The sequence below is a fragment of the Quercus suber genome, unplaced genomic scaffold, assembly GCF_002906115.3.
Source record: "Quercus suber isolate HL8 unplaced genomic scaffold, Cork oak 2.0 scaffold_58, whole genome shotgun sequence".
Classification (NCBI taxonomy): Eukaryota; Viridiplantae; Streptophyta; class Magnoliopsida; order Fagales; family Fagaceae; genus Quercus; species Quercus suber.
The window spans coordinates 104,692-132,690 of record NW_027069523.1 but is presented as its reverse complement, the minus strand read 5'-3'; the positions used below and the strand labels follow the sequence as shown (position 1 = coordinate 132,690).

The window sequence follows — 27,999 nt, the reverse complement described above, 5'->3', positions numbered from 1 at the left end:
TATTATAAAAGAAATAACCTTAACTGATGCAAGAGGATCTTGCTTAGATTGACACTGAATTCCAAATGAATTTGAACATGTACTTTCAATTTTGAACTTCATTTCCTAGATTTTGCTACCCTAACCAACTCATAAGATACAGATCCAATTCTCATTAATTTTCCAAATAACAAAAAATTACAAGTAAAACCAATAAAAGAATATCCACTAGAGTGAAATTTTATCTCTGTTGTACAATGCGGATATGTTTTGATAAGATATGGAGCAAATAACTGGATGGTTCTTTGAGAGGTAGAAAAATGAGCCCAATTTGATTGGTTCACAAGACAAGTGTCAGTGAGTTTGGACCATACCTAATAAGATGTATCAAGACTAGAGATTGTCTTTCAGCCATCTTAGGGCTCCATTTGCAACAGACCTGCATGTTCCACAACTTTTAATTAATACTATATACTATAATGATGAAGACAGAATTAATCCATAGAAAGAAGCCTATTGAATACAAAAACACAAGCATGAGAGAGAGACAAAAGTGTAATGATAAGTGCAGCAAGGTAACAGCATGCCACACTTATGTAAGTGTATAGATTCAATTGTAAGATATAGTGATGTTGTTATACATAATATCTTTTCCCAGTCCTTAAAGTAAGGACCATTGAGGAAAATTATGGGGAGGTTGTTTGCAAGAACTTTTTTCAGAAAGTTCTTGAATTTCAGTAGCTCGGTAACATAAAACAGCAATTAGGTCTTGGTGAGTCTCTGGGCAGTAGAGTCTCAATGGTCTCAACATTAAAATTAAATAGATTATAGTCTAAAAAGCCCAAAATGTTAAAAGGGGCTCACTAACTCAAACGAGGTTATAGGGGGAAATATGGGCCTCATAGAGAAGCTAAGGTAGCCTAAAAAAGTAAACCCAAAACAGAGCTAAATACTTGTGCCACATTCAAGCCCTTTGCTGGCAATTTTCAGCATAAAATAGAGGCTCAGATGAACCCCACAAAATCCTGTAAGTCTGAAAGATATGACGGAAAAGATCATTCTTTCTTGAAGTTTTAGAAGGATTAGAACTCAAAATGGCTACATATTCCTCCAGTTGGAGAGGTAAAGAATACTGATGAGTTGGCAAGTAATCTCACATGCTGTCTCTCATCTCCCCCGATAATTTTCTTTTGGGAGCTCACTTCATGGCACATTTGGTATTCCATTATAGAGAGCATACACAAGAGATTGACTGGCTGGAAGAGTCGGTAGACTCACTCTAATCTAAAAGTACATTTTTCTAGCCTTTCAACATATTTCTTATCTTAAATTCCGATTGCCTATAGGAGTGGCAAAAAGATTGGAAAAAAACCTAGGGTAAAATGGGAGAGGAATTCAAATTCCACTTGGAATGTTTGTTGCACTCCAATTTGCAATGGAGGATTGGGGATTAAATAGCTATTCTTTTTTTTATCAACCTTTGCTAGGAAATGGTTGTGACGCTATGGGATAGAAGAAAATGCATTATGGAGGAGCGTGTTAGATTTAGGCTTTGTTTGGTTGGAGGGATAGAAAATGGTGGCCTAAGGAGAGAATGGAAAAGTGAAGGGATAGAAAAAATTTATTTTTCCCTAGTGTGTTTGGTTGGGAGAATTGAAAAGTGGAGGGGTGGAAAACTCTATTTGTTTAGTTTAAAAGAAAATGATAGGATAGAAAATGTAATTTGCATAAGTTTACTCTCATGCACCTATTACATGAAAAAAATATAGTTTGTAAGCCAAAGAAAAAAGAACCAATGCCTAATAGGACAAGATAGGCAGATGGGTAAATCCTCATCTAAGCCCCTCTCCTTCCCCCATTTTCTCCCCAATTCAGAGAGACTCCAATATCACCCCAAATGGTGAGCAGAGGAAGAAAACACCCAGGCTCCACCAAAATCATCCCCCTCCCCCTCCCAACCAAACAAACAAATCACCTCTATTTTCTCCTCTCATTTTCCATCCCCCACAAATCACCCCAACCAAACACACTTCAAGTGTGATTGGAGAAGCAATATCCTCTTTGAAAGTATAACATTAAGGCAAAGCCCAAGAATAAGGTTCCACGGTAGTTAACTAGGTTTTATGTTTTATTTGATTATTCAGGAATCAAATCCTTCCTCTTTTGAACCCTAAGGGCCCATTTGGTAGCAGCACTTGAAAACTGGTTTCTGTGATTCAAATGCTGAAAAACATGGGTTCCATTTTTAAGTTACATGTTTGGCAAGGGAACTCAAATAACAGTATTCAACCGTTCTCACTTTAGGTGATCTAAATCACCCATTTACAGAACTTTCAAGGAGTAGTTTTCAGTTTTCAAGTAACAGTTTTGGGTGGCATTGTTGTGAATAATGTAAAAACTGTGGGACCCACACAAACTGAGTTTATTGAGACAGTACCTAACAGATTTTTTATTTTTATTTTTTGGCATTTTCATTCATGATCTCTCCTTCTCTCTCTTCATCTCTTCTCTCAGACTCTCATCCCATAGCAACAGACCTCTCTCACAGCAAAAATTCCACAAAAGGCAGAGGAACACAACCGCATCGCCAAATATCAACCTACGTGACCTCCATTGCATAGATCCAACCTCCACGCCTCGTACATCACTGATCCAGCCCCCATTGCACAGATCTAGGAAAAACTGGGGGGATAGAAAGCTTCCTCTCAGCTACCGCCTACTGTCCAGTCGCCAAATCAATCAAAAATGAAATCAAATCCAAAAAGAATAGAACTCTTCGCTATAAATAAAAGAGAAAGTAGTAGAGAGAGCACTGGGTAAAGCCACCCCCATTGTGGCTCACAGTGCCTGATTGGTGGAGCCATGGAGATCCAGTCATTGGAGCTTGAGAGAACCAGGTAGAGAGATGGGGGAGCCACCTCAGAGGTGGCTGCTTGTGGCAGCTAATGGAGTTAGGATTTTGACAGAAGGAAAGATGTGAGATAGAGAGCAAAAGAGCTATGAATGGGAGACAGTTTGAGAGTGAAGAGAGCTTAGAGGGAGAAATTGGTTTTATGGGAGGGAGTTTTCTCTCTCTTTGTATAAATAATAGTTACTCTACTGTTTATGTCATAAAAGTTAAACACTTTTTCTTAAAAATACATACTCATACCAAACACCTAATTTTGTGTTTTTAGTTTTAAAAAAACTTTATAGAAACAAATTACTAAACACATTTTTTTTGTAATATGAGTACTCAAAAAATGTGTTATACTACACTTTTTAAATCACAGTTTTCACATTATTTTGGAAACAAAAACCCAAACACTCTACCAAACAGGCCCTAACCAATTTTCTAAAAAGGTTCTAAACCCAGATCCACAAATTCTCGTCATCCTAAACCCACCCGCCACAGCTGCACATAAACAAATTCCCCAATTTGTCTTACATCAACTACTTGGAGAGCTGCTGTTCTGATGAGATTAAGGACATTAGATTAGAAGACTATGTGACAGCTTCTTGCACTTTATCATATATGTTGTAGGCGATGGTTCTAACATTTGTTTTTGACATTATCTGTAGGATGGTGAGATTACTCTCAAGGAGAGATTTCCTAATCTTTTCTTCATTGCTAGGAATGGAGATGTTCAGGTAGTGGTTTATCTAGAGAACAGAAATTGTTGCTTTTATTGGAATCCTCTATTCATCAAGCGTTGCATGATTGGAAATTATGGCTCAATTATTGGATGACATATATGCTACAAATATTTGTTGTGGGGAGGAAGATAAATTGGAACCGATCCCTTCAAGGTAAAAAAAATAAATTAATTAATTAAAAAAAAAAAAAAGAGGCTTCCAAGTTGTAACAGATGAAATTTGCGGACATAGTCCCAAATATTAAAATAGAATAGCTCAAGGATGGTAACAGATGAAGTTAATTCCCGGTATAGGATCATAGCAAGTAGTGGTAACACTCATTAAGATTAAGTTAATAAATTGTGTGTAAAACAGTGTGTTTGTGTGTGAGAGAGAGAGAGAGAGAGATTATTACCCAGCAAACTCTTTTAACTTATTCCATACATCATTTTGGTCTACTGATTCTTCCTTTTTTTCTGCAACATTTTCCTCCTGATATTCTCTACTTTTAACTGCCGAAGTAAAATATAATACTGAACTTAAGGCGCTAAGCATGTATATTTAGCACTTGAGAGAGTACTGCTGGATACAAAAAGGGACCAAAAAAATATTCACTCACAAATTACAAATGCAAATACTTACGTGGTGACTGAGTTTTAGGACGAGTTCGTGAACGGCTGCTGGTAGTGCTCTTCATCAAAGCAAGTTCTTCAAGCAATTCACGCTCCTTGGCACTGCAAATATGGGCAAAAAGTGGAATATAAATTTAGAAAACGAGCACAAATTCAGTCAACTGAAAAGGAGGAATTTTTCTAATTTATCAAAAGAAATTGGAAAAGATTATACTAGTTTTTTTAATTACTCTTGGCACTTGCAGCCATAATGATGAACAGCTAAACATGTATCTTAATTTGAGTCAAGACACTTTGGTTGTCTAACATAACCATGAGGGTTGGGGTTCAAACAACTACAAATTGATGGATGGTCCAAAAGATACTTGGACCCAAGGCCAAGAGATACAGATGACATTCTAAAATTTCCAGCAAGCTTGGCTTGGTGATGCAGGAGGCAGTAAGAGGAAAGATTTCCTATATTTTATTGGATTTTATGCATCAAGGGAAATTTTATAATTTCCTAATATTCGAGGATGGGTTGTGCTTATAGTCTATTGGGTCTTACTTTAGTTTAATTTTAAGCTTGGTTATTTTGTTTGGGTTTAGTAATAAAGCCCAAGGAGTACAAGTCCAAGTCTTATTAGGGTTTTAAGAAATCCTAGATCAACTAGGATTAGGTATTAGTCTCTATTTAAAGAGTTATATAGTACTTTCTATTGAGTTGATTAATAATGAATGTTTTCAGAATTTAAGAGCTATGAAGCTTTCTTTTATGGTTTGTGTGATGAAACCTTCTCTGAGGTGTGATGCCAAGGAACCCTAGGTGTGATGCTGAGGAAGTCTAGGTGTAATTCCTAGAATTTATCTATTTTCTTTAATTTTACTATTCACGATTACTGTTCACATCACTATCCACAGCAACCCAAATCTTGATTTTCACCTTTGTTTTCATTCCGAGACCCTACTAATCCTTGTCCCTTTGGAATCCCTATCATTTTCTAGCTTATTCCCCACCAAAACCTAACCCTAATTCTTCAAAACCTAAGCTATACCAAATTTGCCCTAGTGTTCTAAATCAAAGTTTGTTGTTCCCCCTTGTCCTACATCAGTTTGGTATCAGAGCCAAAAGTTATTGAAGGAAAAGATCTAGAAGCTAAAAATTCTGCTGTAGCAACAGAAGCTACCTAAATAAAACCTGACCAGCCTATAGAAGCGCCTCAAATTCCAGCAGATTTTTCCCAAGATTGCACTGACTTTTCTTTGAAAGATTTATCAAAACCCTTATGTGCCATGCATGAGTACTCTACTAACTTTTTCAAAGGTACAAGTTGTCTAGTTAGTAATGTAGGGGATGCTGAGTTGAAGATAGATGCAAGTGATCAAGGGAAGCTTGAAGTAATGCAACAAGACTCAAAAGAGATGGAAACTGTTGATGAAGTAGTTGAAATTGAAAGGGCAGATCAAAATTACAAGGCAGAAGTGAAGACTATAACACTCGAAGCATCTTATTCCCAAGTTCATGTTGCTTGTCAAAGTAGGGTTCTATTGCCTACCTAAGTTGCACCGACACGGACACGGGTACGGATACAAGGGTACGGCAATTTTTGAAAAATAATGGTACGACATGGCGTGGGTACGGCAATTAAATAATTAATTAAATTTTATATTTAGGCATATTTTTTAATATTTTTAGACATAAAAATATTAATATATTTAATAATATATTAAAATATAATTATTTAAAATATAAATTAATATATTAAATTAATATAAGTAGAAAAATGAACTAAAATAGTCCAAATAAATATAGAGATCTAATTTTCAAATGTCTTTTTTATATCATAACTTTCATAAGGCAAATAAGAAATATTAAATCTTAAGCAAAAATAAATATTTTTTTGATAAAACTCAATATTGTACTCTTTTAATCTTTTTATGAGAGCTTATGTCTAAGGGGCCGTTTGGTAACGTTGTTTATATTTTTTTAGAAATACGTGTGAGTAAAAAAGTGTGTGAAAACATGTATAATGTTGTTTAAAAACTGAAAAGTGTTACTTAAACTATCATACCAAATGACCCCTAAATTATGTCAAGTTATGCTTAAGCCCATTTGACTACCCAATAACACTGAAAATTTTTAAAATAAAAAATAAACAAAAGCTAGAGTGGCCGGATAAAGAATTAAAAAATTGATTAAATAAAGAACAAAGCCCAATAAAATTTTGAAAAGAGCGGTTGACACTTGACACTTGACACTTGACAGCATGTATTTAGTCAAATTTTAAAAATAAAGAATAAACAAAAGCAAGAAGAGTGCACAGAAAAACCATTAAAAAATTGATTAAACCCAATGAAATTTAAAAATGAGTAGTTGACAGGATGTATTTAGTGGTTGACAGAATGCAAGTTGTCAATCATCTTCAAAGAGACCAAAAGACTCTAGAGTTCAAAGGAGAAAACTGCAGAAACAACAAATGAAAAAAAACGCAGAGAAAGAGAAAATGCAAAAACAGTAGTCGGCAAAAACACAGAGAGAGAAGGCGAGCGAGACTGAAAAGAAGAGTAAGAACAAATAGTGGTGCGATCTCAATGTCTGAGGTTGAAGCTTCACCAATGGCTGAGCCTGTAAGCACCAAAAAAAAAAAAAACACCGCTCAGACACCGGAGTCCGGCAAGTCTTACCTGTATCGGTGTCCAACACATGTCGGACACCAGTACTTTGCCAAAAATGGTGTGTCGGTGCAACCTAGTTGCCTACACCAACTTTTCAAGATATTGATTTTGTCATTCTTGAAAAGTTTAATGGGTCAATTGAATTGGTGGGTGTATCATTATCATCATTGCTTCCACAAACGAAGAAACAAAAAGAAATTCAAATTCAAAGTGTTTTTTCAATGTCAAGGATGCACTTTAAGAAACCAAAATTCTTTTTACTTCAACGCTTCAAAACTCAAGGTCGAGTTTTCTCCCACCAAGGGAGAATGATGCAAGAGGCCATGAGAAGACAGATTTCCTATATTTTATTTTATTTTATGTATCAAGGGCAATTTTATAATTTCCTAACATTCTACAATGGGCTGTGCTTATAGTCTATTGGGTATTACTTTAGTTTTATTTTAAGCTTGGTTATTTAGTTTGGGTTTAGTAATAAAGCCCAAGGAGTCCAAGTCTTATTAGGGTTTTAAGAAATCCTAGTTCTTTTTTTTTATAGGTAATCAAAGAAATGTTATTAATGAAAATAGAAAGTAAAAAAAACAAGTTGTTCATGATGATGAACAACAAGAAAGGGATAAAACAAACAACAAATAAGAGGGAAATCAGGAAACTAATCTAAAAGAAAGCATAAACTCAGAGAGAGAAGAACAATCTAAAAAAACCCAACAACGAGACCACTCAAAAAGATTGCGCTAGCATGAAACCTTTAACTCTTCCAAAGTCTTCTCAATGTCCTCAAAGGAACGACGATTTCTTTCTAACCAAGCAATCCACATCAAGCAACCTGTAATCAAATTCCAAATATTTGAAGTATGATTCTCAAGCCATTGATGCCAACAAAATAACAATCCCGCCACCGATCCTGGCATAACCCAATGAATACCGAAGGCTTGAAGCATAAAACTCCATAAGGTATGTAATAGGACAATGAAGAAGAAAGTGGTAGACTGACTCCCCATCACAACGACACATACAACACCGATTTGCTAAAGAGCGACCCCTAAGCATGAGATTATCCAAAGTAAGAATCCAACCATGAGCAACTGTCCACAAAAAGAAAGCCACTCACTTAGGAACCTTTGGTTTCCAAACACCCTTCCAAGGAAACAAAGAATCCTGAGTTCCCTAAATCGCATGGTAGAAAGACCAGGTGTCAAACTTACCCTCTCCTTTGAGCCGCCAACAAAGAGTATTGCCCATTTCACCCCGAGGAATACGAAATTGGATAAACTCAAGGAGAGAATCAGATGCAGCTAGCTCCTAGTCTTCAAATTCTCTATAAAACCTTAAATCCCAAACTCTAATAGTACCCCCCTCCGGAAGCCACAACACCTCAGAAATATAAGCGTCCTTGTCAGTTGAACACAAGTAGAGCTCAGGATAGAGAAATTTTAGGGTATTATCACCAATCCACCTATCATGCCAGAAGCGGATACAAGTACCTTCACCCACTACAAAAGACAAATGCTTAGAAAAGCTCTACCACCCTTCATGAATGCTTCGCCAAAGACCACATCCATGAGCCCTCTTACATGCCTTAGTACTCCACCCCCCTTGACCCTCACCATATTTTGTGGAGATAACTCTCCACCAAAGATGGGTAACTTCATGACCATACCTCCGCAGCCATTTCCCTAATAAAGCTTGATTAGACGACACCACACTGCTTATCCCCAAACTGCCCAATTCAATGGATAAACACACCTTTTCCCAAGCCACCAAAGGGTATTTGAAACTCCCCTCGGAAAACTCCCAAAGAAAGAAAATCCCTTTGAATACTTTCCAATCTAGCAGCCACAGCTTTAGAAATAATAAAAAGAGATAAAAAATACATTGGGAGACTTGAGAGAGAGTACTCTTCAGTAACGTGAGCCTACCACCTTTAGATAAATAGAGACGCTTCCACCCTAATAGTTCAGCTAGGATTAGGTATTAGTCTTCTATTTAAAGAATTGTAGTACTTTTTATTGAGTTGATTAATAATAAATGTTTTTAGAATTTAAGAGCTATGAAACTTTCTTTTATGGTTTGTGTGATGCAACCTTCTCCGAGGTGTGATGCCAAGGAACCCAAGGTGTGATGCTTAGGAAGTCTAGGTGTGATTCCTAAAATTTATCTATTTTCTTTAATTTTACTATTCACGATTACTGTTCACATCACTATTCACAGCAATCCAAATCTTGATTTTCACTCGCATCAAAAAAAAAAAATCTTGATTTTCACATTTGTTTTCATTATGAAACCCTACTAATCCTTGTCCCTTTGGAATCCCTATAATCCCTATTATTTTCTAGCTTATTCCCCACCAAAAACTAACCCTAATTCGCCCTAAACAATATACAGAAAGAAAAGATAAATATATCAAATCTGAAATTATATTTTCTCTATGAAACAGCTTAAGCTCCTAGTTACAGCATATATGAATAATTTTTTGAAGTACTTGGTCTTAAGTTAATTGGTATTTTAACTTGGAAAGGAAAAGGAGTGAAAAAAATAAATTACATAAATAGAAATTAAACCCCCATAAAATTCACACACAGTTATAATAAAAAACACATAAGACCAAGCTGCTTCTATGACTAGAGAAAATGTGAAAAACCTAAAATAACACATAAAATTTACACCTTCAAAGTTAAAAACATAGTATCAAACCATAATTTTTCAAAAACTTTAAAATCCCCAAGTAGTTGAAGGTCCCTAGAGCCAATTCCTTAACTTTATTTGAGTTAAGGATTAGTTGAGTTCAGTTCAATTAATTCCAAACAATACATAATAGACAAGGGATGAATGCACAGACCGCAGAAAGGTTGATACTATCATCTCAGAGTTATAATAAAAACTAGGAAAAGAAACAAAATATCTCTATACCTGACACGATTTGGTATAGTAACTTTAACTGTAAATAAGTGGTCACCACGGATCGACGGTTTATTCAGTTTTGGTGCACCTTTCTTTGCCAGGACACGCACATCCCCAGGTTGGGTACCTGGTGGAATTTGTAGTTCAGTAATTCCCTCAACTGTCTTTACCTGTTTAGATGTTAGAAGTTCAGTTAATCAACTGCAAACAAAATACCAACAAGAATTTCTTTATTTTTTTGATAATTAAAAATACGAACAAGAAATTGAGAGGGGAAAAAAGAAAGGCTCCAATGGCCCATAAATCACAGAAGGTAGTTACAAAAGAATGACATAACAAATAGTAGAACAAAGGTATTGATGCATTACATTCTGACTATCCACCATAAGATAGATGCGTAGTTCAGATTATGTAACATCACATCAGACAGATTCAAAAGGCCTTTGAAATACTAATGAATTTGTGTGTATTCTGCAATCACTTTATTCTATTGCAACCAACATATGCTCAGGTTGGATGTACATTAGAAATCAATGTCCTGTTCTGGACATCACATATACAGCATGATTCAGGTTCTAGTATTCCTACTTATTTAAAAAAATGGTTAATTACACTTTACCCACCTGTCCCACTTGTGGTTGGGCCCATTATAAAAGTGCCTACTGTAATTTAAAAAGCGTCACTTTACCCAAAAAAAGTCACCTGCATTAGACTTCCGTAACCCACCTCATCCCTTTCTATTAGAAAAACACTCACGTTATAAAACATAATAGAAAATGGATCTAAGCCACTCTCCATGAATTCCTTCTCTAACTATCTTAGAAATCCAATATCGTGACCCAAACAACACGCATATAGAGCACATCTTCATCTTCAAACCCTTGCTCTAAATTAGCCCTTGGGAAAGTTTATGAATTTTGTTAGTTGTACTGCTTAGGGATTTGGTTGAATTAATTAGGTTTTTGATGATTGGGAAAAGTTTGTTGCGAACCAAACATTAGGTTTGAACCAATTTTCCAACAACCATAAAATAAAATAAAATAAAAAAAGAAGCTTTTTCAGATTCTTTAGTTCCTGATGGGGAGGCACTGAGGCAGATTGGCACTGTATTTCAGGTTAGAAGACAAACTAGTATATGGTTCAGTCTATCCACTACCTTCTTCATTTCTTGTTTACTTGGACTCTAATCAAATTTATTTGTCTACTTAGATCCACTGAATTTTACAATGAATAAGTACATATGGATTTTGATCTTCTGGAGATGCCAAAATTAGAGTAATTTTTTTGTAAATTTATATCAAATCTAGGGTTTTTCTTTAGTGTTCTTGAGCCAAAATATAAGCAACTTCTATAATTTTTCAAATACCCCTTTCAGATCTTGCTTTCTTTGATTTTTTAAGTTCTTAAACGGTGAAAGGAGCGAGGTGGGTTACGGAAGTCTAACGGAGGTGACCTCTAGTGAGTAGAGTGACACTTTTAAAACCACGGATAGACACTTTTAAATGAGTCAAGCCACAAGTGAATAAAGTGCAATTAACCCTTTAAAAAAAATAACATTGTACATCTACCTATAAAAGGTAAAGTTCATCTGTCCTATCCATATCTACCAATATTGCACTCAGTTGAACAAGACTCATCTAAGTGAAATAGTAGCTGGAGATTCCTTGCAGCACTGGTAGGAAATTAGTAAGTTAAATCAGGCAAAAAGGTATCATCAAGGGCTAAGCTAGTACACATATTAATAAGTATGCTGCGGAAATCCGGTTGGACGTGAACGAAGTGTTGTGTAACAAAAACAAACTAAATCGGCTGTCATCTAAGAGCACCTGAAAGGTTCAGCAGCATACATGCAAGATGCATTTTTATGCCATAACAAGTAGGTCAACAATAGTCAAACAGTAAGGGACCCTGGTTTTCTACAATTACCATCAAGGAAATTAGAAAAACTTCAAGGTTTGGGCAGGATTGAATCAAATCATTAGATGAAGAAACTTAATTTCTGCCACTGTAGTACATTTCCAGTGTACTTGAGTTGGCTATTTTTTTAATATAAAGCCCTTACATTATTTATCCAAAAAAAAAAAAAATCATTAGATGAAGAAAGCAGTAAAATACAATATTTGGTATACACTTGTTAAACAGTCTAATTAAATTGAAAGTGCTGAGCATTTACAGCACTGAGTCGCTGACTAAGGAAGCACTGGAAAAGGAAAAGCAATATCTAACAAACTAATCAAGACTAACTTAGTCAGAAACAATCTCAAATCTGCAAAATTCTTAGAATCCCTTCTGTTTCAGAATAAGCAGTCCTCTTCTTTTCTTTGTTTTGTTTTCCCATTTCCGATTTTTGATAAACAGTCTTCCTCATTAAGTTATGTTTCAATAATAATAAGGTAGGTTATGGGTACCATGTGACTGGACATGCTTATTCACAAATTCAGATCAGAGTGAAGGGTTTACTTGAAGGCTTTGTGCCACTAATCTCTTTTGTGTGAATGAGCTTATTAGTAGTTTTAACAACAACTCATTGACATTTTAGAATAAACAGGTGTTATAGATATCAAGGCTAAAAAGCTTCTTTTACTTCATATTTCATAGTCAGACTCTATGTTTTACTAGGCAGGATCCCTAGATAATTCGGTCATGAGGACAGAGGATCAGCCCAGCAGACAGAGCGCTAGATCCCATCCCAGTTCAAAAAAAAATTTTTTTTTTTTATTGACTTCAACCTTTATTGTAATTTCATTTCATGTTCTTAAGAAAAGCTCACTGCTCAGACTACCTCCCTTGTGTGGATATGACTTCAAAATAAGTGCTTCATCAAAATAAAAGCAATACTTTTGGGCTCATACTACTTTACCTTAACAAGCGCCCCCAATATGGCATCTAGATAACTGATAGATACTGTTGAGGAGAGATTTATGCCATCTCTTTGAATTCCCGGTATCTCTTCAACATCAAGGTATACATAAAGATCCCCAGGAGGACCCCTGCTGAAACAATAAAATCCATTACTGAGTATATATTTCTTTTGGAGGAAAAGAGAGTAGATAAGGGAAAGATGCAACTGAATAGCAAAGCAGGCCACTCAATGGTTGAGGGGAACACATAGCTCATATGTCATGTCATATATAAATTTGTTAGACATATCAATGGAAATTATCACCCTCTCACATGTAATAAGACAATGAATTGTAGATTCTTTTCAATGATTTACTAAAGAATCTTCCCAATGAGGATCACAAATGCTAAAATCAAAATTCAACCACATACCCTCTTGGTCCGGCATCACCCTCTCCAGCGACTCTAAGGATACTGCCCATACTAACTCCGGGAGGAACTTTAACTTTGATGTTTTTCTTAACACGTATACGTCCTTCACCCGAGCATTTCCGACAGTATTCAGAAATAACTTCACCCTCCCCACCACAATTTGGACATACAGAAACCTAGTGTTAATGGAAACATAAGTAAGTTCAGTGTAGAAGGAAAGGTAAATAGCAAATTATTAAAGAGTAATAATAAACCATAAAGAAAGTACGCAAAACAAGAAACTGATGAAAGATGAAGTTGACAAAACACACAATGTTTTTTTTTTTTTTTTTTTTTTTTTTTTTTGGCCTTTGAGTTTTGAATGATACAAGATCTTATTTTTTTTTTATAAGTAAGAAGATGTATATTCAAAGAGCTACCTCATGAAAACAAAAGGTAGAGCAAGGATTACAGAGAAGGAAACAAACAACAAGAAAATACAACAAAACAAACAAAAGCCAACATAAGAACTAAGTACTGAGCAGAGAATTAAGGAACAAAGGGAGAGAGTCACTAGAGGTGATTCCCAAGCCCTAGACCAATCAAAAAGAGAACCACTAAAGAAAGCGAGCAACTGATTATTGGATTTGTCCGTATCCTCAAAAGTTCTCCAATTCCGCTCCCTCCAGATACACCACATAAGGCACAAAGGAGCTAAATTCCAAATGCTAGAAGAATGCTTTCCAAACCAATTCCACCAACCAAAAAGCGTATCTGCAACCGATCTTGGCAAAACCCATGAGATCCCAAAGGTTCTAAAAACCAAGCTCCACAGCAGATAAGCTTTTTCACAATGAAGAAGTAGATGATTCACTGTCTCCCCATTACTACGACACATAATGCACCGGTCAACAAAAGCCACTCCTCTACGCCTCAGAATGTCTCCTGTACGAATCTTCTCCCAAGTCGCAGTCCAAACAAAGAAAGAGACGCGCGGAGGAGCCTTAACCTTCCAAATACCTTTCCAAGGAAAGATAATAGGCAAAGGACAACGAAGCTTGTTGTAGAAAGAGCGAATATCAAAACCCCTTCTTTGTCAACATCCACCTCATACGGTCTCCAAGCTCAGAACGAGGCAAATTAGAACCTAAGGTACGGAGGAATTCATCCACCTCACCCATCTCCCAATCATTAGGATCCCTTAATAAGCGAACATTCCAGCTTCTCTGAGCCTCCATCCCCAACCTTTCAAGAGACAAGGCCACCGATGCCTCTCTATTAGAAGCAATCCCATACACTAATGGGAAGGATCGATGGAGTGGTAAGTCCCCACACCACCTATCTGTCCAAAACTTCACTCTATCCCCCACCCCTACTTCAAATTGAATGCATTTACTAAACGCCTCCCAACCTTTTCGAATACTTCTCCATAAACCGCACCCATAGGCACCCCTGCCCAGCTTAGAAGACCAACCCCCCCACTCTTCCCCAAACTTCGAAACTACAACCCTCCTCCAAAGACGAGTCTCCTCAACCCCAAACCGCCATAACCATTTTCCTAGTAAGGCTTTGTTGAAAGTGGTTATTTTCCTAACACCCAGACCACCGTTCGCCTTAGGAGCACAAACCTTATCCCACCCCACCAAGTGAGCCTTCGAATCCCCCCACAAGATCTTATAAACTTCAGCAATACAAATCAGTTCTTGTTTCTAGAAGCTAACAAAGAGAGTTTTCTTTTTCTTTTTTTCAATGAATTATAATAATAATAGTAACAGAAAGATAAGTAAGTTCAGTGTAGAAGGAAAGGAAAGCAATGAATTGTGTAGTGTTAATAAACATCTCCTCCATGTATGTATCAATAAACCATAAAGCAAGTTTGTAGAACATGCAACAGATGAAAGATGAAGTCAACTAGCCACCCCATGTGTTCTTTTTATGGTCCTTAGAATGATACAAGATCTCATAAACTTCAGCATTGCAATTAGGTTCTTGTGGAAAAAAATACATGTAGCCAACTCTAACTAATCTCACTAGGAAGCATAGACACGGATACAGGCATGGATACGGATATGACACATAAATTTTTGAAAAATTAGGACACAGGTACGGTGGCGATACATATATTAATTAATTAATCATATATATATATATAGTCAAAGCTTATAAAATTTGTTTTTTATAACAAAAATATTAATTTTTTTTTAAATAATTGTTAAAATTCTTTTAGAAGCAAATTTAATGCCTAGCCACTAATAATTTATACATGTGTCTACCGTCTACCAAGATTCAGGATGCTTTGAATTCCAATTTTCCTTGGAAGGGTATCTGTAAAGTTAAGGTTCCTAAAAGGATGGCTTTCTTTCTGTGGATAGCAAGTTCATTGTCGAATCTTTACCTTGGATAGTCTCATGCTTAGGGGTCTCTCTTTGGCGACTTGATCTTGTATGTGCTGTTATAATGAGGAATTTGTGGATCATCTCCTCCTCCATTATCCTGTAGCTCACTCGCTATGAGTGCATATACTTCAACTCTTTGGGATCCAATGGGTCGTACCAGGCTCTGAGGAAAGTTTGATGTTTTGTTGGAGCCACTAGCTGGGAAAATTTAATTCAGACATTTGGAATATGGTTCCTGGTTATTTGATGTGGATTTTATGGACGGAAAGATATTGGCAATCTTTTGAGGCTACTGAGGTTGCGTTTAGCACTGGCTTAAAAAGTCAGCTTTTTTTACTATTCAGCTTATTTTTGCTACTATTCATGAGTCTCATTGCACTTTTTGGTACTATTCATGGGTCCTACTATACTAATTGATATAGGAGATGCAAAAAGATTATTATTTAGTATTATTTATATTTGCAAGCTAATTGTATTTTTATATTTTAGGTCCTATTAGTTTATTGGGCTATTAGTATTTTAATTTAGAAGCAAGGTTATTCTTATAATAAAACAATTAGGGTTTCCTAGCCAATTAGAACTAGGGTTTAGCAATCCTTTATAAGCAACTTGTTGTACTTCTTGAGAGATAGTTGATATTTTGATAAATGGAAAAAATGGTCGTTTGGTCTCTTTTGGTCTGTTGTTGACTCTAGGTCCACCCTAAGTGCTGACTCCTAGTGATTTCCCCGCTTGGTGCTGACTCCAAGTCAGGCCTAAGTGTTGACTCCTAGATCATATTCCTTTATTTTTCCGTTGTTTCAATTTTGTTCTGATTGTCCTGCATCATATTTAGTATCAGAGCAAACACCGATCTATTTGAAGCATCACTGCAGTCATGAACCAGAAAAGTATTTTTTTTTTAAAAAATTCATTCAATGCCCGTGTTTCTCATCCCATCAAATCACAATTCAGATCCACAAGAAGTCAGGGCCGCCATCAGCCTCCATCACCAACAGTGTCCCCATCACACCAGTGACTTCCAATTTCGTTGTCCAGTGCCACCATGACGACGATCCAACCTTCCGACCGCCATCTGCTCACCTGCTCCAATTGACGCCAGACCATCTCCGTTGACCCACGAGCCCGATCCTAATCCTTGTCAGTGTTGCACTACTAGAAGCCCTTCATCTCGTACACCACTGTCGGCTCCGCTGGTTCTGAAGCTCTCCATCTTACCTGGCGCCGCTGTCAAACCACTGCATTTACTGGGACTAAAGCTTCGTTTTGTTGTTACCCATCCACATCACAGTGTATTTGGCTTTTTGGTCATTTAAAAAAAAAAAAAAAAAACAAAACAAAACAAAAAGGGGTCAAGTCCCCTGGCCCGTGCACTAGAGAAGTTCCAAGTCCGTGAACAACCAACTCCACGTAAGGCCCAGTACACTTAGCAGCCATCTCAAGGGTTAGGTTCTCTTACTATCTTTAGTGGAGTCAACTTTTCATTTGAGATTCTTCTTTAGTTTCTTTACGTGCATACCCCAAAAAAAAAATCAAGTCTAGCCTTCTAGGCCTTCAATCCAGTCCACGGTTTTTCTATTGGTGTTCAATCTTCAAACAGTGAAGCTTTATTTGGTTAATGCCATGACAATCCCTTCTTTAGTGGGCCATACATAACAGGTCAAGTTGGCAAAATCTTTTTGCCCAATGAGCTATGGTCATATCCGAAACACCTTATTTTGATGGTTGTAAAACTAATCCACAAGATTTTGTCAACTGGATGAATGGGATTGAGCAATTCTTTAAACAAGCAAATTTTGCGGATAATATAAATGTTAGGTATGTAAAGTTGAAGCTAAGAGGTGGAGCACAAATATTTTGGGAGGATCTTGAATATTTCCGCTATATAAAGCGTGAACCTACCATTAGTGTATGGGAAGATACGAAAAAAAGGTTTTATAATGAGTATTTGTCACCATACTTTCGAGCTAAGTATCTATCCCAATCTCTTTGTGGTACTTTTCAAGTTGAAGCAAATACGATGAATCCTCATCCCATTTCAAGTCCTCAGCACACTTTTGAACAATCTATCAAGGAATTATCTACCAAGGAATTAAAGGAATTATCTATAAAGCTCATGAAAGATGTTCAAGACAGGATTGCTCAAATGAAGCAAATGAAGACTCAAACCAATTCAATTGGGAAACCAAGGATAATTGATCACAATGAACTTATTGCTGCTCCCATAGAAGACAACATTGATGATGATATCTTGGTCGTGGAGAATCCTCAAGCAACACCAAAGCCTAATGTTGACACAGACGTACATGCCTCGACAAGTGTTGCTTTAACATGCATGCAAGGAAATGAATCTATTGAAGAGAAGCAAGGTGAAGAGATGGTTTCTAAGGAGAGTATTATGTTAGAGGGTGCACATGATGTGATATTGGAAGCTAATGAATCTGCTTTTGATCAGCCTTCCATGGTGCATGAAGACAAATAGTTTGCTAAAGTGGAGAAAGTGAATAACATAGTACTTCCAATAGTTCAAGATAAGATTATGTTGATTCCACACATTGATTTTGTAATTTCAGAAGAGTTTGCCATGATGGAATTCAAAATTTTTCTTTTCTCTATGCTCCCTAAGGTGATTCCAGACTTGAAGCAAGTGTTACTTGTCAACATCCTAATCCTTCAACGCTTTAGAACTCGAGGTCAAGTTTTCTCCAACCAAAGGAAAATGATGCGAGAGACACAAGAAGATTATTATTTAGTATTATTTATGTTTGCAAGCCAATTGTATTTTTATATTTTAGGTACTATTAGTTTATTGGACTATTAGTATTTTAATTTAGAAGTAAGGTTATTTTTTTAATAAGGCAGTTAGGGTTTCCTAGTCAATTAAAACTAGGGTTTAACAATCCTTTATAAGCAACCTATTGTACTCCTTAAAAGATAGTTGATATTTTGATGAATGAAAAAAATGGTCGTTTGGTCTCTTTTGGTCTGGTGCTAACTCCAGGTCCACCCTAGGTGCTGACTCCTAATGGTTTCCCCGCTCCATGCTAACTCCAAGCCAGGCCTAAGTGCAGACTCCTATGTCATATCCCTTTATTTTTCCGTTGTTTTAATTTTGTTCTAGTTGTCCTGCGTCACTAATTCAATTACCATTTAGCTTTATCTACAATAATTTCAACAAAAAGTTTTCAGTTTCAGCTAAATAAGCTGTTTCCAAACAGAATCCGAGAAATCGCTGGTTCCGTTACAAGTTTTATGCCAGCGAACTCTTTTTGATTGGTCTAGGTGCTGGGGTTCTTTGAATTGTTCTTCTATCATAAAGTTGCTTTCTTCTCTTAGAATTGTCCCTTGAGTTCTATTTTCTTTGATGTTGTTTCTTGTTTTTTCTTGTGTTAACCATCATGAACACCTAGTATTTTCCTTCTCTCTTTTCTTTTTTCATCTTGATTGACATTACTCTTATCACCAATCAACAAAAAGTGTCTACTGTCTACCAAAATAATGAAAAAAGAATTGTAAAAAGTTGCAAGTTTAACTACATAGCTTGATGGGTGGTGTGACTTTAACTCATAAAAGAAAAATATTTGAAAAGCACCTATTTAGTATTTACATCTTTTGTTCACATGGGTGGATGGAGAGAAATAAGCTCTTCACATGTGAGGCGGAAAAAACAAGGAAAAAGGGGAATAGGGGGAAAATTGTAAAAGATAAATAGATCTAAGAATCTGGGCTGCTGGAGCGACGTGAGAAGAAGAAGCGGGAGGAGATTGGTGTGAAGGTACAATGTGTTTCAGCTGTCTTTTTTTTTTGGGGCACATGTCATGTCCCCGACGTGCCTGTCATTTTTCAAAAATTTTAAATAAATAAAATTAAAAAAAACGGCTGGGACATGTGTGCAACCATGTCCAACGCATTCATGGCATCCCAAATGCTGTGTCCGTGCTTTCCAGCTAATTTGTTCTGGATCCATAATAATAATAATAATATTAATAATAATGTGCAGAAACAAGCCATCCCATTAAAGAAATAACATGGCGAAGAAAAGTAAAAGCATGAGAAATTGTATGGAAAATACAAATAACCCAAGAAATTTAGAACCAAGAGCGTGACAATTACATCAAAACCTAGTAAAATAAAGCCATTAGGATTCCCTCTTTTGAGTCGTCCAAAGATTCTTTTTATTGATAATTCAATAGTTGCAATGGGGAGGAGGGATTTAGTCCCTAGACGTCTATGCAAGAAACACTAGGAGGTGGCAGTAAAGCAAAAAAGCTCTTGGTGAGTCATATAAAGATTCTTCTTGCCCTCAAAAGACCTACTGTTTCTATCTAACCAAATTCTCCTCATCTAACATGGAGGAATTGATTTCCAAAAAAAACTAAACCCTCCCCACTACCAATAGTCCAAACTGTCCAATCCTAAGAAACAGACAAGTCTACGACAGTTCCCAGCATCATTCAATCAACACTGAAGAGAGAGAATAACCACCACCAAAAGAGCCTGAACAATCAAGCTGTACAAAGATGTTGATCGACATATTCTCTATCTCTTTTCACACATAGCACCAACTAATAACAAACTTTCTAGTATCTAAACCAGTAAATTATTTGCTCTAAAACAATTGCTCAAACCAGTACACCACAGAAAGAAACGAAGCACTTAAATAGGAATTCCTGCACAGAAAATTCTTCTCCAAGAAAACTTACTCTAAAACACCATAATTCTTTTCACTTCAAAGATATGATTCATACTTAATTTTTCCATTTCTGATTTTCTCCTTTCTGTTCGTATCTCTTCTTGAGTTACTTGTATCCGTTTTAAGTTCAGAGTGATCACCATCATGAACATGATGTCTTTTGTTTGTAATCAATCTTTGATTACCTATAAAAAAAAAATGATTCGTACTTAATTTCCAACACTACATCCTCTATGTACTGCATGCTGGGACATTATATAAAATTGAAAAGGGTGTATCAAATTCCATTGCAATGCACCACCTTGTCCTCCCATGTAACTAGCCACCAAGACTTTTATTTCTCATGTGAATTAATGGGTGATTTTCAATATTTAAGTCACTATAGAAATTAGAAGATCAGGAAGCAACCCAAAAAAAACTGCAGTCAGAAACAAAGAGTGCTTAGATACCTGTGAAAACATGCCAAAAGGTGTTTGCTCAGTTCTCATTACTTGACCCCTCCCACCACAAGTTGAGCATATCCTCCTCTTGGAGCCTATCTTTGCTCCAGTACCAGTACAAACTTCACATGTTTCCAGATGGGAAAGCTCAAATTCTTTTTCCGAACCAAAAATAGCCTCAGAAAATTTTAAGGTGATATCATAACTGAAATACAATTGAACCATAGGTCAAATCAAAGTCTTCAATAAACTGTAAAAGAGTAAATTTTCATAATGTGTCATTATAACTATAGAAAAAGAGGAAATGATACATTTCATAACATAGAAGACAATTAACCATAAAACGTTAGAAGAATATTACAGGCTATAGTAAGAAATGCTTTTATATGAATCAGCATCTTAAATCAAGCATTGTCTATTTAGTAGCATTGAGGCGCTATAGATATCTGATATCTTCATTCATAAATATTTAGTGGAAGGTTGTCACGTAGGGTTTATTAAGGACCTCAATATGCTCTTGAAATTTTCTATCCCAAACTATCCTACAAGCCATCAATCAATGATAGAAAATAAATTATTTGATACTTATACACATTAAAATTGAGAAAGATCTTCTCAAGCACATCTGCCTGCTGTCACTGTTTTCATGATAGGAAGGTCCTACCCATTATATTTCAAATAGTGCTTGCTTGATTTAGCTTTTCTTCATCTTAAAAGAGCAAGTACAGCTTTTTAAAGCCTCATCTTTTTCATGGTACAATTGTACTTTTGTCTAACTTATTTATTTTAACAAAATAAAACAATGAAAATAAGGTGTTCTCCCTCTAAGAGTTCATCAAGTTGAGGAGTGGGGCAGGGGGTACCCTTGGTTTTGTAAGTAAATCACCTAATTTACCCAGCTTTTTTTCCTTTATAAAAAAATAAAATAAAATAAAAAGGTCTTAAATCCAACTATCGTATAATCATTAGTTTATTGGCAACAGAACCAGTCAGTAAATTAGTTATATTTCTCAAGCTAGTGGCTTAAGAAGCTTCGGTCCAAAAAATAAATACAGATTTGAGACCTAAAAATAGCCAGGCTACATCAGAGGAGACTAACAATACTTTTGCATATAATAACATTATTGTTGAGCTAGTAAGAATGGTAATCAAAGACCAACTCGAATCTTTCAAACAAAATTCAAACTTTTACTCACCGTATATCTTCACCCTTAGTGACGGTACTACGACGGCGTGTTCTGAATCCAGCTGGGTCCATACCACTAAATCCACCCATGCTTGGACCAAAAAATGTTTCAAATAAATCAAAAGGATTGGTCTGCAAAAAAAAAAAGGACAGTTAAATCTGTAATAAGTTGTTATACAAATTTATTATCAAAATATAAAATTGGAAAAACAATTCAAACTTGTTTTCTTGGGTTTCAATAGGAAAAACAAACTTTCAAGAGAAAATATGAGACATCACAACAATGAAACCTTTAAAGCAAATTCATCTCCTATAAGCTAACAAGATTTTTATTTTTTTTACACGTAATATTGAATGAGGAGATATGTCATAAAGACAGGATGTGTAAGCAACACTGTAATAAGTTGTTATACAAATTTATTATCAGAATATAAAATTGGAGAAACAATTCAAACTTGTTTTCTTGGGTTTCAATAGGAAAAACAAACTTTCAAGAGAAAAAAATGAGACATCACAACAATGAAACCTTTAAAGCAAATTCATCTCCTATAAGCTAACAAGATTTTTATTTTTTTTTACAAGTAATATTGAATGAGGAGATATGTCATAAAGACAGGATGTGTAAGCAACACTCTTCTATAGTTAAAGCTTTGGAAACATGGTAAGACATCCATCAACCCCCCATCCCCCTTCAAATTTTCAAATTAACTTTAGATTCTGAATGGAAAATGACCAAATGAGGGTGCGTACTGCATATCACCCAACAATGTCAATGATATGCTTGCTTGTCAATGTTTCAAGAGTAAGCCATCTTCCTAATTCATTATTTGCAACATAACATTATAAAATGAAAGTACAATATATGCAGTACCGTGTAAGCATTTGATGGTCCGCCCACTGTGCTCTTAACTCCAGCTTCACCATATTGATCATACAAAGCCCTCTTTTTATCATCTGATAGCACCTGACAGTATTGTACTTCAGAATTCAAAAGACAATATCATAAATATATTGAAATTTTTTAATTGACAAAAAAATTGCAGTAGTCAGATAACAGCTGTCATAGCCACAAATTGAAAACTCAAATAACAAGTCCACAAAACATTGTTATACATGTCCATGACTCAAATGACAGTAAACAATGAAAAACTTATGGATGCTTCATATGAAAGCATTTTTTTTTTATAAGTAATAAGTTTATTGATTGATATCAAAAAGTGAAAAGCACCCTAGTACACAGGGAGTGTACAAGGGGGCAAACAATCAAGAACAAAAATTACAAGAATCTAGGAAATCAAGAAAGGATAAAAATGATTGGTTCTGTAAAGCAACCAACCAATCCATCAAAGTTCTAAAGAAAAACAGCTTCAAATCTGATCTTGATCTCTCCTTATCTTCAAAGCATCTACTATTTCTTTCTCTCCAAAGACACCGCAATAAGCAATGGGGAACAATCAACCATATATACCCATTTCGATGACAACCAAATCTGCCTTTCCAACATGCTAAAAGCCCCACTAAAGATTGCGGCATAACCTATCTCACTCCAAACAAACCAAACACCATAGTCCACATATCCATTGCAACCGGACAATGAAGAAAAAGATGATCAACCGATTCACCATTACACTTGCACATGTAACACCAATCCAATATCCAAACCTTCCTTCTTCTTAAATTGTCAATTGTTAAGCATTTGCCCAAAGCAGCAGTCCAAACAAAGAAAGCTACTCGAGAAGGAATCTTCTGTTTCCAAATACTTTTCCAAGAAAAGTAATGATCATTAGAGCCCCCTAAAAGACTATAATAGTCTTTAACTAGGAAGCCTTTCTTTCTATCAAGTTTCCAACACATCTTATCCTCACCAAACCCTTTCACCAAAGCACCATAAATGGTATCCATTAAACCAGCCAGAGCCTCTAAATCCCGAGCACGCACATCCCTAAAGAAACTTACATCCCAAAAAAGGACTCCATTATCAAGCTTCATAAGCTCTGCCACACTAGCCTCCTTGTCTCGGCAAACTCTAAATAATTCAGGATAGCTGACTACAAGAGAAGCTTCACCACACCAATAGTCTTGCCAAAATTTCACCCTAGACCCATCCCCAATATCATATAGAATGTGGCGAAAAAAAAAGAGGGCCATCCCCTACTAATATATTTCCACAAACACCATATGGACCATTAACAGGCCTAGTACACCAGCCACCCCATTGAATGCCATATTTCACCTCTATCACTTGCCTCCAGAGTGCAGCCCTCTCCATCCCAACTCTCCATAGCCACTTCCCCAACAAAGCTTCATTAAAAAGTCTTACCTTCCTTATCCCCAAGCCACCCGAAGCAATGGGACTACAAACAGTATACCATTTAACCAAATGGAATTTTGGTTCATCTCCAATGCCACCCCATAAGAAATTTCTCTGAAGTTTCTCAATTCGGTTAGCCACAGCTGCAGGAATAGGAAATAGAGATAGAAAATAAGTGGGCAAATTAGATAGAGTGCTTTTAATTAACGTGACTCTACCTCCCTTGGATAAGTACAAACGTTCCCACCCTGCTAATCTTCATTCTATCTTCTCTAGACCATAGCCTTGCCTCTATCCATAATCTCACCAGTATTGCATCCAATGCATTTCTGGCTGTGTCTTGCCTCTTCAATGCTTTCATCTGATGCTTCAGATGAAAGCATTGAAGAGGCAAGACACAGCCAGAAATGCATTGGATGCAATACTGGTGAGATTATGGATAGAGGCAAGGCTATGGTCATAGAAATAAACAAACCTTTTATGTGAACGAAAAGATGGAGCTGGGATTCTGGGAAAAAATATAATCCAGGCCTAATTAACAAAACCCCATGGAACTCAACACACAAAATTCAAAAGTGCGCTTTTATATGGAACCACATTTATGTGGTGTTTGAATCGAAGAGTCCAATATACCCTTTGGCATCCAAATTCCTAGTAATGTGATTGCCTAGGAACGTAATGATGCCCATGTTTAGTTTGACAAGATTTATGCAATTATGAGATTTTTAAGTTTGACTAATTCTTAGGAATTCTAAAGGATTGCATTTTTTTTTTTTCCCCTAGAATACCTCTGCATAAAATAAACTTGAAATATCTTTATACATTATAATTTTTATTGAAAATACCAATAATGTTATCTTTTTAAAAATATATATATAAAATATGGGCCATAAAAAAGATAATAAATGCATCACATGAATCCAAATAAAGAAATTTAAAGCATAGAATAAACACATTAAATTGCATAACCATTGCCAAACTGATTAGCTTTTCCCCAAAATAAAAATGAAGAAAGAAAAGGTTAGGATATAGCATAAACCATTCCCAAAACTGATTCCAATGCATAACACCTTGCATTAACAAAAATAAACTCTTTATGCCCTGTTTTTGTAAATGAAGATTGACTAGATGTGTGGTTAGATTGATTTTTTCAGAGGAAATAAGTTTAATACTTCTTGGCCTATAAAAATTTTAATACTTTCATAATCATTTACCTATCTGATTGAGGTTAGGTTTTTTTAATAAAGTGAGGCTAATATTGTCAATTATTAAAAAAAATATATTTGTAACTTTCCTCAACCTTAGGAATGTGGTCACTGGCCTGTTTGGAGGAAATATCTATTCTCCTAAATGTGAGGTTTTGTGGGTATTGGGGTGCCTGTGGACATTTGAATTCCTTGAGCTACATACAACCAAACAAGGGAATACCTCGGAATCCTTTTAGAAAATGATTCTTAGGAATTTTAAAAGATAAGCCGAACCAAAAGCCACATTAAGGAAAGCTAATAAAATTAAATTTTATTAAAATTAAGAAACTAGGCACTATAAAGTTCCCTAACCTAGACTTTTTTCCCAATTTATATGCATGTTATTTTATATTATGAGCTAAGGTAAGGGATTTATTAACATAAGGAAGCAATTTGCTAATTAGAGTTATTTCACTTATTTTTTATGCAAGTTGTTAAGAGTTATTCTTGTTATCTTTATATATTAGCATGTTATTTTACATTCTAGTAATTATGCCATAAACCCTAATATAAATAGGTGCTAAGGCGGGGGACTAAAGTCTCTCTCATATTTTAACCCAAATATCTCATCTTTTAACCCAAATATCTCATCTTTTAAAACTCAAGTAAGAAGTTTCTTTAGTAGGAAAAAACTAATGTAAACTAGGAGCATACAAGGGAGCCCTTTTCAGAAATACAGTAAGGTTTAATACATCCACAAATCAATAAAATGTTACAAAACCCCATCTATAACAGTATTTTTGTACAATGAATGCAAGACAACAAATTTGATCTCTTGTTTTCTTTTTGTATGTAATAAGATCTTATTAAATAAGAGGAAATACTTCCTGCACACAGGAAAAGCACACAAAATTCTAGAAACCGGATCTGATCTCAACATAAGACTTCTCAAAACCATCATAAAGCTTAAAAGGTCAAACACTATATGTCTTTTGATAAGTCACCAAAGATTCCATTCCATGTATCAGATATAAACACTAATGGGTGCACCTAGTTCATCTTTACATCTTATAATGAAGGATGGTCCATAGAAATTTATTACTGACTAAAGCTACCTATGGATGGACAAAACTGCCTAGAATGGAACTGCAAAGTTCATCACTAGCTTCAAAGATGCAACAAATATATTGCTTTAGTAAAGATGAAATCAAAAATAAATAAGTGTCAACTTTTTTGTTCTCATTCATACCTCATATGCAGCACTAATCTCTTTAAACTTTTCCGTTGCTCCAGGTTGCTTATTGACATCAGGGTGGTACTTGGAAAAAAAAAAAAAAACGAATGGTAAAAGTCAGGATTGAAAGGAATTAGATCAATAATATTCAAATATCCTCTGGTGTTGAGGGCTTATCAAATGTATCGTTTTAAGTGCTCATAACTAGAATTAAAGAAGTTAGAGAAAGAATTAAATTTAAGATAAGCAAATAATTCTGCTCAACAAGAATCAAAAGAACGCATATCTGATTTGCTAACACATTTATTAACAAAAGGAAGCAATTTGAAAATCTGATCAGTCCAGAGCACATACAACAGCGGCATTCACCTTCCCACACACTAAACTACTTATCAAGTATAAGAACGGTATATCATTTATGTTATTGCTGGCAGACTGGATTAATACATGTGAGCACAGGACAGTCTCTGGTACGAAACAAATATCAGAAACCAAATTTCTTAGCCAACATAGCAAAATCACCAATTACCCCAAAATCAATCACTGGCATTATCTTTTTCAGAAGTAACTAAGCATTTTATTAAAAGGGCAAAAAAGAAAAAGAAAAAAGAAAGGAATATTCCAGTAGACAGGGACTATAATACTAGGCAACTCCTAAAAACTTGAAGCAAAAACATTCTATAGTTTCACAATTTACAAAATTATCAAAAACCCACCAAGGTTTTCAAAAAAGAAACACATTACATAGACACAAAAGTCTATAAGTCCTGTTTGGTTGCAGAGAAACAAATAAATAATGAACAAAGAGAAAAACCCAGAAACTCAAATTATAATTCTTTTCCATGATAATTCAGAAACCCAACTCTAATTTCATGTTCTTCTTGGCAACCAAACACAATTAACTGAAAATAGACAATATGTTATAAGAAAAATGGAAAATGAAGAAAGCCGAATTAGAATTGAGTTACCTGGCGAGCTAACTTTCGATAAGCTGCCTTGATTTCTTTGCTACTAGCAGACTTGGGGACCCCAAGAGTGGTATAGTAGTCCCCAGAAGCATTAACCACTGTCCTAAACCGACCCGAAGAGACTCTACTTGTATCGAATTTCGAAGAAGAAAAAGAAGAAGATGAACAAGAAAGAGAGACAAAGTTTTTGTGGGACCGAAGGTGGGTCCCACCGAAGAAAGAAGAAGAGGAAGATGAAGAAGAAGAAGAAGAAGGCGGGAAGAGAGAAGGTTGGGGTAGTGAAAGAGAAGTGGTGGCCATTGAATTGAAGTGAGTGTGGTGAAGAAGATAAGAGTGTAAACAAAGTGTTTGATGAAATTCCTATGAGAAGAAGAAGAGTAGGAAGAAGTGGTGAGAAATCTTGAGTTTGTTCATGGTTGGAGAATGAATGAACGTGGAAGAAGGAAAAAAGGTAATTTGGTTGGATGAAGAAAGGGGATGGTGGGGCTGTCTGTAGCAACCAAAAAAAGATGTGTGGTGTTACTTGCGTTCCAACACGTTTAAACTATTT

The 27,999-nt window shown here is 35.7% G+C and overlaps 1 protein-coding gene across 3 annotated transcripts; it reads right to left on the bottom strand.

Annotated features, from left to right (window-relative positions):
- Positions 1–14: 14 nt before the first annotated feature.
- Positions 15–27,973, bottom strand: LOC112016231 (uncharacterized). 3 transcript variants are annotated; one of them, XM_065772382.1, is made up of 11 exons: positions 27,450–27,972; positions 26,497–26,565; positions 22,621–22,713; positions 21,760–21,881; positions 20,573–20,768; positions 13,056–13,231; positions 12,643–12,775; positions 9,792–9,952; positions 4,237–4,328; positions 4,010–4,106; positions 15–418 (listed from the first exon to the last, which is right to left on the bottom strand). In XM_065772382.1, exons 1-11 carry the CDS (start codon positions 27,747–27,749, stop codon positions 373–375), a joined length of 1,485 nt encoding a protein of 494 aa, XP_065628454.1. In that variant the 5' UTR covers positions 27,750–27,972; the 3' UTR covers positions 15–372. The 3 variants fall into 3 exon arrangements, with proteins under 3 accessions (XP_065628454.1, XP_065628455.1, XP_065628456.1); XM_065772383.1 differs by having other exon boundaries at positions 12,643–12,772; positions 27,450–27,971; XM_065772384.1 differs by lacking the exon at positions 4,010–4,106 and having other exon boundaries at positions 27,450–27,973.
- Positions 27,974–27,999: the final 26 nt, after the last annotated feature.